We start from the raw sequence: 11,335 nt of genomic DNA, 5'->3' as shown, positions 1-11,335 counted from the left end.
ATGTCAAAAATCTATGATCAAGGAGGAAATGAATCATATGTCTATATTACATTATCCAATATCATTGACTCAATGATCTCGGATCCAATATATATGATAATCTAATATCCTCCTTACATAACTTAGCACAATGACTTTTGTAGCATGCTGGCTTTTGTAGTAGGTATGTAAATATTTATCTATCAATTTAGTTGTGTTTAAGATTTTTTTGACCAATAAATTATACTATTTTTATACTTATAAATTAATTATAATCATGGTAATTGACTGAAAAAAAATTATATTTTTATTGGTTTTGATTTTCAAATAAGGTTAAATATATCATATTAATGACAATTAAAAATAGTTTTATTTTATAAATAGAGCAGCAGAGGGCCTGCTTGGAGTTGAGTATGTAACATATAACCTCCTCCTTTTTGGAAGTCGGTTAAAAATATGAGGACTGCATCCTGTGAATGAGGTTGAACTCAGAAAATCATGCAGATTGTGATTCTGAATTTTGTCAGGAGTCACACTTTATAGTCGTATTATTATAGCGCAGAGCAAAATACCATTTAACATTATTACTTCTGTTTATTTATCACATAAATTAAAAATGACTAATTTTTAAGATGATTTTGGAGAATGGATATTTACAATTGATTTTCAGATATTTTAACAGTTGGTCAGATTCTCCAAGATCATTTTAAAATATTGATTCTAAGAAATGATTTCGCCTAACGGTACAGATGATCTGCTCTAATGTTGGAAGCGATTTCACTCTCCCATTTGTCTCCGTTGGCTAGCAACTTCTCCTTGTTGTAAAGCAGTTCCTCGTGGGTTTCCGTTGAGAATTCAAAGTTGGGTCCCTCAACTATGGCATCTACTGGGCATGCCTCCTGCGGACACAAAATGTTTTGAATCAAAGAACAACTTCACTTTATAACTTTTTGAAAACAAGCAATCCCTGCATTGCATTTGTATAATATTTTTAAAATTAATTAATGTATATTTTTAGGTTCTTTTGCATTAGTGTTAGTATACTGGAGAATATTAGTATCATTTTGGGAATTTGATCACACATTGTTTTAAAGCCGGATTTGCTCTTTTCCCTTTTTGCAGTTTCCTTACTTTTTTTAATGATTCCATAACAATATCAAACAGAAAATTTATTTTACTACTGAGTGACCTTAATTTGGTATTAAATTCAACATGCCTGGCAAAATCCACAGTAAATACACTTGGTCATGTCAATATCGTAGCGGGTGGTCCTTCTGGAACCATCTTTACGCTCCTCAGCTTCAATTGTTATAGCCTGAAAAAAAAACATTGGTTTATAAGTTTTTGTGTCTATCATCTTGAAATCAGGATACATCATGTAAGTTTTAACTAATCTTTAATGACAAAAGTTATTATTATTTTCATTGTATCGGTTGACTGCAAGATATAAGCTACCCCTGTTTCCAGTAGGACCATCACTAGCCTGCAATGACAATGTAAAGAATCAAACCTGTGCAGGGCAAATAGCCTCGCAGAGCTTGCAGGCGATGCATCTCTCCTCACCAGATGGGTACCGACGCAGAGCATGTTCGCCCCTGAACCTCGGAGACAGAGGTCCCTTCTCAAATGGATAGTTTATTGTTGCTGGTTCCTGTAAGTATTAAAAAAATATTGTTACTTGATATAGTAACAACTTGGTAGTTTCAATAATTTTATGGACTGACAAGAAAATGATCACATTTAGTTAAAAGACTAAACTAGATTATTTTGAGTCAGCAATTTTTTTTCTGTGAATACTGTATTATTTAAAAAGTGTAGATTTATAACAGTAAGTAATATTATTGTTTTATATTAAACAAACATTTTGCTGTTTATTTGTCACTATTTTATACAATAACTAATGAATTAATAAAAATAAAACTTTATAAAAATGTAGCTAATACACCAGAAGAACAAATAAGCAATTAACTTTAAAGCTATAAATAAAACATCAACACAGTCAGTAGGTAGGTAATCGGCGAACACTTTAAAAACCTACCTTAAAAAGATGAGCCAGTGTCACAGCAAAGCCACGGGCGAGTTCCGTCCAAAAGATCGTCTGGGCTGCTCTGTCAGTCATAGCTTTGAAACTCATGTCCTGTTCCTCAGCATTAACATAGATAAATCCAGGATCCTTAGGTGGGTACACTTTCTCAGATTTTCCCTCAGAACTTGAAGCATATCGGACGAGGGAGCTGCTAGCGTTTGCAGCTCGCACTAAAATAAGAACGTTATAAATAACACAAGTACATAATATGCCGATTTAATGCGTCTTTAGTTATTATTTATATATTTCGTGTAGGTTATGTTAGGTTGCGTAACTAATAGATTTTTGTGCACTGAAATTAATTTTGCAATTTGCAGCTATTTACCTCTAGATGTAAGCGAAAATAATTTCACCAACGACATCGTCACTATTATTAATTATTAGAAAATAAAATTCCAATTCCGATGTTGGCTTTCGAATTTTGTCAATAAATGTTTTGACATTGAGTTTTCTTTTGCAACATTCACTTTGACGTTTTTTTTTTCTTCTTATCATGGCACTTCGGCTATAACCGTGTCGAGTAAAATATTATGGCGGGAAAACAATATTCTGAATAGGTACAATTTTTTCTATATTATCGTCAGGTCAGTCAGGTCTAAAGCAGAGTCTAGTCAAAGTCTAAGTATAAAGTCAATACAGTCAAGAAGTCAAGTCAGTCGATTCAATAAAGTGATAGACGCTTTACTGAAACTTTCGATGGAGTTTTGGAGGGAACACAAAAGAGCAGGTTTCTGGATATTGCATCACTTTCCCACACTTGTGCACGATAACGAATATCTAATGGTTAATACATTTGACGGCAAGTCATCGTTTAAATGTCAAGGCACTGAATACCAACTGAATAGCCGTATTCGTTTAATTTTTTCGCAGCTTGGCAGCTGACAGTCAACTTCATAATTGAGTTTCATGTTCTAAAATGCCAATCCAATAAAATACTAACAATTTCTGTCAGATTTTAGAACATGACACTCGACACTAATTTTTAACTTTGCGCATGCGCAATGTGCATTGAAAAAAGGAAACGAACACGACTAATACCTACAACTTACAAGGTTTATAACCAGGTAAAGATTTACCCCCTTCTAATAGGGTTTTGTATAAGCTTTGAATAGTTATACAGTGCTTTGTTCCTGTCACACAAGTGTATTTTTTAATTACAATACAATACAAAAGTATTTCTTATAATATAAGTAATTTATATTCACATTGATGAAATTGGATTGAAGAAGACAAAACACTGTATAAGTATAACTATTCAAAGCATATACTTACTTACAGCGTTTATTAGTAAGGGGGATTATATTTTTGTCTACCTATTGGTCTACCTATATAAAAAAAAATCAGAATAATAACAATTTAAAGACGTATGTCTTTAAATTGTTATTATTCTGATGTAAGAGTCCGTCCGTCTGAGTAATGAATAGCGCTAAGTACACACCGCAAAGACGTGTGTAACGGTACGCCAAAAGGATGAAAACATAGAGGAAATTATGAACGCAAAAAATAAACGGGAAACTTAGTTTAATTTCCCAGTTTCAGAGTCCGAGAAATAATTTATAATATTAATGAAATAAAGTCGTTTTAGTGCTGTTCTTACTCTTATTTAAAAAAAAAACTTAATAAAAATCTTAGTTATCTATACAAATAATTATTAATAAAATTGGAGTGTCTGTTTGTTATAATATTAAAAGAACCGTTTTTTACTACATGCATATTATGAATGTATATATGCGCTATATACACCAAAACAACATTTTTTACAATTTTTGTCTGTATGTCTGTCTGTCTGTCTGTTTGTTCCGAACTTCCGGCGAATCTCCGAAATGGCTGGAGCTATTTTGACGGGACTTTTTTTGGCAGATAGCTGATGGAGTACCTAAGGAATAACAGCTTAGGCTACTTTTTAACCGACTTCCAAAAAGGAGGATGATATATTTTACTTTTTTTGTATGCAGTATACGCGGACGAAGTCGCGGGCAACAGCTAGTTTAAAATATAATCGTAGATAATAACTGATACCCGGCAGGTTCCTAGGATGATATAAACTACGTATTTACAGTTTCTATTTTGATTAATGTACGAATGAGCGAACTAGGTTTTAAAGGTCTTTGGAGAGAACCTATGTAGGTAATGAACAAACCCAACAGGCAACAGTAGTTTGCTAGAGTTGCAACGTACCTAGCGAAAAGCTTTGAAACGGAACATGATTTATTCAAGTGAGAGTTTTAGTATAATACAATATAATAGTATGTTGCACCTATTCATAGTGGTATATTACCAGTGTATTAATAATATAATTATTCAGGTTCATTAGGTATAATGAACTCATTGTTTGTCAAGCTCGTTAAGTATAACTTATAAGCTTCCGTTGTAGCCGCACTATCCTTTTGTAGTTTTGCCCGACTGCGAAAATTAAAAGGATATTTTGGTACATACCTAGTGTATGTTAAGGTGCGTCCACCAATTTTTGCCTAAAACATGCAAATGAATTTATTAGACGTTTCTAAAACATGGTCAACGGCGACGATGAATGGTCGTATACTCATTAGTCATTAGTTAGACTAAAAACATATTTCTATTATCATTGAAGATGTAGAATATTCAAAAATAATATTATTTTTCTGAAATAAACTTAATTATGTTCTTATTCCATGATAATTTTATGTTTGAAAGCATTTTAAACAAAAATAAAAAATATTTTTACTATTCGAATTATTCGAAAAATAATTTGGCGAATATTCGAATAATAAAATCGTCGAATATTCGAATAAAACGAGTATTCGAATATTCGAATAACATACCCTAACGCCGCGCAATCGCGGCGTCATTCATCGCGGCGTGTGCGCTGCGCAGTCGCGTCGCTTTCAAATCGCTCGTTAATCGCCAGTGTGATAAGGCCCTAATAAAAACAAGTTTTGACTTGACCCTTTTTTCTTCCAGCCCCAGAAATAGGATCCGTACAATGCCTACAGTTTGGCTGAATGGCTGTTGACATCCCATTGTCAGTGGAACAATGGGTGTGTGAAATTTTGTGTTTGTTTCATTTTATTGTTTGTAAAGCTCGGTGTTTGCGTTCGCGCCATTTTAGTTTCTAGGTCACGGTGGATAGGGTTTACATTTCCGTGCACGACGCGAGGATCGGTGCATCCTTGATTGCTGGCTGTTACCGGCTGTTAGGTCCTTTTGTTAATGAGGCCCTCCCAATTAGTTTTTTGGCGATACAAAGAGATTCTTAGTAAACAATAGACCGGTAAGAGTGTTGTCATTTAAAACACATTTGAAAGCACCCATAATATTATCCTCTTTTTATACAGGGTGTAACAAAACTAAGTGATATACTTTAGGGTGTAAATAGGTATATAGATTGCGCTGTGACAATAGCAGCGCTGAAAAGCTATATCCACACTATGCGCTTTCGTCTTCAATTTTCGTCATCTTCTTTCATTCAACTTTCGTTTTGGCGCATTCAATAATTGAATGCGTCAACGAACGCAACGCCAACATTGTCATTTTTGTTTTTTGGATACGGTCAGAGGGCATGCGTCGCGGGCATGCCTCACGTTCGCTGTTTACTGCACTATAACGCATGCCCTTGATGAACAGAAAAAGGCACAGTGTGGACAAAGCTAATGAGTATTTTTTATCTTTTTTATGGGAAAATACATACAAAAGCCCATACAAAAAAAAACTGATCTTTCAGCGCTACTACTTTCACAGTAAACTCTATACAAGGGACACAATATTATGTACCCTAAAGTATTATCACTTAGTTTTGTAACACGGTCTAGTATAATTTATTTTTAAATATTATTTCTGCCAAGAACTCCAAGAAGAATGATTTTTAGTAGCTTAAGCCAGTTTTAGTACTTAATACACTATTAGACTTTTTTGTGTAATCTATAATAATCGTTGTGAAATCGGCTAGTTTTAGTATAATCCGGCTTTGAGGACCATCATGAGAAATAGCGCAAATCGTTTTAATTCTATAATATTACTAGCTGTCCCGGAAAACGTTTCTTTGCCATAGTATTTCGCCCGTATTATTTTATTGAAGTGACTAAATAAGTATGTCACCATGGCAACGTCCATCGCTATCCCGTCGCACAAACAATGGTCGCCGTCAGTCTCGAGTTGTAATAATTTACTATTATTTATTCAGCAAATGCACTTATCAATAGAATAAGTACCTAGTAGCCGATTCTCAGACCCAATGAATATGCATAATAATTATAAAATTTGGTCAAAATCAGTAAAGCCGTTTCGGAGGAGTACGCGGCCTAATATTGTGACACGAGAATTTTATATATAAGAAGAAGATGAGTTATGACATCTAAACTATAAAATATCCACAGCATATACAGATGTTATAGTTAAATAATGTCTTGTCCTTGTCGGTTATGCCACTTTATACAATACTAATAATAATAATAATAATAATAGCTCCCACACCGGTTTCGGTGACGGTGGCCGGTTTCATTGAAACCAGGCCAGCTACGCAGGAGTAATTTTATAGTGCCCAAGTGTGTTCGCAGTACACAAGAGCACTCTCTATTCCTTTACTCTTATAACCCAGTGGGACGGAAGACCGACACGACCGGTGAGAGATCAGGCGCAGGACCCACTTTTTACATGCCCATCCGACGCATGGATCATCTTACTTGTCAGACAATCAGGTGATCAGCCTGCATTGTCCTAACCAAACCTGGAAATAACATGTTTCCAACGCGGGAATCGAACCCACGACCTCCGAGTCAAGAGCTGCGCTATATACCACTAGACCACGGAGGCGTTAATTATACAATACATACTTAGTATAAAGTGAGTATGTTTGCTCAAGACTAATCTCAAAAACGACGAAAAGGGCAAAATAATTTAATAATAACATTATAAAAATGAAATGTAACATGAACGCGATTCATATTAATATTGCGTATAATATCATTCTTTTGTGATTTCAATGATAGCTTAAGGGCCGGAACACATAAACACGATACGACGTAGTGTCGTACCACGATGCGGCGTCGTTTCATGATGCGACGTCGCGTCCTGGCAATCTACGACGAGCATCGTAAAAACTACGTCGTGACATCGTAACGTGCCACGATACACGGCACGACGTCACGTCATAGAAACTCACGATGCGTGTTATTCAAAATTCAAAGAAATTAACTGCGACAATTGACCCTGCATTGTATCGACGGCGTCGTGCCGTGTATCGTGGCTAGTTTAACGGTGTCGCGACGTATTTTTTTACGATGTTCGTCGTAGAGTCGCGTCGCATCGCGAAACGTCGCCGCATCGTGGTACGACATGACGTCGTATCGTGTGTATGTGTCCCGGCCCTAATACTGTTACCATTAATTTTTTCCTCATACATTGATATCGAAAGTATCTTTAACTATACGAAAATAAACGCTACCATTTATTTTTTAGAGCTGATATTTCAATGGACCTGTTACTTATTCGTTACGATTACAATATATTTTTTCTCAGACACTCCAATATGATTGAGTTACGGGGGGCATCAGGCATACGATGGTATCTTGAACATACAAAATATAATTTCGTTTTGTTTTTATTGTTTAAGAATTCAAAAACATTGCAACAGAATACATTACACAAAATATGTAATAGGTTTTAAAATTAGGATACCTAGTATAATATAGAAATTTGAAAAAGCTAATAGTTTAGACTGAATAATTTAGTGATTAATCACATCATTAGTCGCGTACTTATTGAGCGAGCAGCCTCGCGAGGCAATTCCTCGGTCGGTCAATACCACCGATTTTTTTCTGTTCTGAGGTCAAGACTCAAGACACGTGCCTCGCCCGGCCTGAGCCGAGCGCTGTCGGTTTTGCCGATGCTCAAAGGCGCCTCGATACGTTTGCCGTGCTCACTGAAGACGATAATGCTTTGCCTCGCTTATTCGTTGCGTGTTAGTTGCGCGTTTCAAGTTAAACTGAGAGTCGATGCTGGCTGAGCCTTACGGTGGCTCGGCCTTGCTGCGGGAGGCAGCCTCGGATTAGAAAACTTACAGACCAAAGCGCATCACGCGGCATGCGTATTGCGGCAAATGTCCGAGGCTGCCTCGCAAGGCCGATCGCTTGGTCAGTACGCGGCTATTGAGACTGCTGTAACAAACTAAAACGTACCTAGTGTACAAACAAACCGCGGAATTGGCAAATAAAACACAACTTAAGAGGGCGACTAACTCAAAAAATCAAATATCGTCCTTCTCTCTTCACACTCACGCCAGTCTATCATATGCCAGGTGAAAAAGGACGACGCGGAATCATCGCCAAGTTAGGTTTTTCTCAAAAACTCGATAAATATACAACATTTTAAAAAGGGTATCATTTAAGCTATCACCAATTTAATTAGTTTTGTGTTTCTTAAATAATAGGGTTTGTCCTCAAAATAGTCTGTCTATCTCACCAAAATGTAGTCACCAAACAATGCAAAATCAGTTCCACAATAAATCACCTAAAATCCTGAGATATAAGGTCTAGTACCAAATAAATGTTTTTGTATGTATTATAATAGGTGTGTCCTAATAAGTATTTAAGCAAACCAATTTAAAGAGATCACCAATAAATCATATTATGTTACTAGAAAATTGCATTAAGTTCAAATAAAAAATTAGGGTTGTCATCATCGTTTCAACCAAAAGATTCTGCTACTTAACTAGACTCCCAAGGTTCTAAATTTCCACTGGTAGTATAAATTATATTTAAATAAAATTTTTAGCAGAGTAGTAAATAAAACAATTAAAGTCAAAATAATCAATATTTATTGTTTAAAATAATTACCACTGAACAATCAGCGCTGGTTTAAAATAGCTGGCTTATGGCTAGCAGAATAGTAGATAAAACACTTAATTAAAGTTAAAATAATTAATATTTATTCTTAAAAAAAATAACCACTGAATAATCAGCTCTGGTTTAATAGCTGGCTTATGGCTAGCATAATTGTAGATAAAACACTTAATTAAAGTTAAAATAATCAATATTTATATTTAGTCCCCTTTGATCATTTTTTCATTAAAATTATAAATTGATGTATTAAATTGGTAACGAATACTATTAATTTAATATCTGAACGAAATAAAATGTTACTACTGTATTGGTGACAAATCAAATCAAATCAAATCAAAATTGTTTTATTTCTGAATAAATTTAAAATAAATGTTTTCAGAAAGTCCTACATGATGCCTACCACCGGTTCGGGAACTAACCCGGCGAGAAGAACCGGCGTAAGAAACTCGCACGGGGCCCACTTTTTTACCAAAAAAAGTGAGACAAAATTAATCTTTTAAAATAAAGTTTACAATTTTGTAACTAAATATTATATACAATATCCACATACATAATTGTAAGTCCTATAATAATGAAGAAGTAGCCTTGCAAGAAGCCATCCTACTCCCAAGGTGTGCCATCGTTTATGAAATCATTGACCTTATAATAGGCTTTGGCACACAAACGTTCTTTAACTACTTTTTTAAATTTATTAATGGAAAGATTTTGAACGTTTTCTGGGATTTTGTTGTAAAGGCGTATACATTGACCTTTAAAAGATTTACTGACTTTACTAAGTCTGATCACCGGCATATCTAGCTTGTGCTTATTTCTAGTATTCCTAGAGTGAATGTCACTTTTAACTTTAAATTTACTTATATTTTTTCTAACATATATTACATTATCCAAAATGTATTGAGAAGCAACAGTTAGAATACCAATTTCTTTAAATTTATCTCTCAGAGATTCTAAAGCAGACATTTTATAAATAGAACGTATGGCTCGCTTCTGCAGCACAAATATTGTATTAATGTCGGCAGCGTTTCCCCATAAAAGGATTCCATATGACATCCTACTATGAAAATAACTAAAATATACTAATCGTGCCGTATCTTCGTCAGAAATTTCCCTAATTTTTCTGACTGCATATGCTGCAGAACTGAGCCTACCTGCAAGATTAACAATGTGAGGACCCCACTGTAATTTACTATCAAGTGTAATACCTAAGAATACAGTGTTGTCTACCAAATTCATCTTCTCATCATTTAATACTACATTGGTTTGGACTTGCCTAACATTGGGCAAAGTAAACTTTATACATTTTGTTTTACTAGAATTTAAAAGTAAGTTATTAACATTAAACCAATGTACTATTTTTGAGAGAGCACTGTTTACCTCGTCGTAGTTCGACTGTTGTCGCTTCACTTTAAAAATAAGTGAAGTGTCATCAGCAAAAAGCACTATCTCATTATTATTATCCTTAACTAGATAAGGTAAGTCATTTATATAGATGAGAAAAAGAAATGGGCCTAATATAGATCCCTGTGGGACACCTAATTCTATTTTGGTTCCTTTGGACCTTTTACTATTAACCTCAACCCTTTGAGTCCTATTTTTAAGGTAAGAAGTCAAAAGGCTGAGAGCAGAGTCTTTAATTCCGTAGTGGCGCAATTTCCTGATCAATGTAGCATGCTCAACACAATCGAAGGCTTTGGAGAGATCGCAAAAAACACCTAAGGCATCCTGCGACTCCTCCCAAGCCTCAAAAATACTGCAAAGGAGTCCTATACCAGCATCCGTTGTGGATCGACCCTTAGTAAATCCGTATTGATTATCATGTAATAAATTATTAGAATTAAAATGTACTAGTAATTGTTTTAAAATAATTTTTTCAAATATTTTACTAAAGGTCGGTAGAATTGATATAGGCCTGAAATTCGTGGGATCCGATTTAGTTCCGGCTTTGAATAAAGGAACAATCTTGCTATGCTTCATTAAGTCAGGAAAAACACCATTTTTTATACAGTCATTGAAAATCATTGCTAAATGAGGAGCTACGATGTCAATTATTGATTTAATAATTTTTGTGGACATGCCCCAGAGATCAGCAGTATTTTTGATACTCAACAATTTAAAGGTATCAATAATATCTCTGGGGTTAATTTCTCTAAACTTAAAATTGACATCACATTCCTTTACATTGTCTCTGAGTAGCTTTTCGGCAGCTTCAGACGAAGAATTTAAATTTTTTGTCGTTGAGACCGGAATGTCAGCAAAAAACTTTTCAAAGACCGTCGCAACTTCTTGATCATTAGTAATCTTTTTATTTTCAAAGTATAGTTCAAAATCAGAGCTACGACAGGTGACATTTCCAGTCTCACCCGCTATTACCTGCCATGTTGTTTTGATTTTATTTTTAGAGTTTTTAATTTTATTTTTTATATATAGGGCTTTAGCAGCTTTACAAACTTTTCTG

The 11,335-nt window shown here is 34.8% G+C and overlaps 1 protein-coding gene across 1 annotated transcript; it reads right to left on the bottom strand.

Moving 5' to 3' along the window:
* Positions 1–553: 553 nt before the first annotated feature.
* LOC121732264 (NADH-ubiquinone oxidoreductase subunit 8) lies at positions 554–2,524 on the bottom strand. Its single transcript, XM_042122087.1, has 5 exons — positions 2,391–2,524; positions 2,018–2,235; positions 1,490–1,630; positions 1,196–1,294; positions 554–878 (listed from the first exon to the last, which is right to left on the bottom strand). The coding sequence occupies exons 1-5, from the start codon at positions 2,425–2,427 to the stop codon at positions 717–719; spliced, it is 657 nt and encodes a 218-aa protein (XP_041978021.1). The 5' UTR covers positions 2,428–2,524; the 3' UTR covers positions 554–716.
* Positions 2,525–11,335: the final 8,811 nt, after the last annotated feature.

Source organism: Aricia agestis, chromosome 12 (genome assembly GCF_905147365.1).
Source record: "Aricia agestis chromosome 12, ilAriAges1.1, whole genome shotgun sequence".
In the NCBI taxonomy this organism is placed as follows: Eukaryota; Metazoa; Arthropoda; class Insecta; order Lepidoptera; family Lycaenidae; genus Aricia; species Aricia agestis.
The sequence above is the reverse complement of the archived record's forward strand: the minus strand, read 5'-3'. Positions and strand labels throughout refer to the sequence as shown.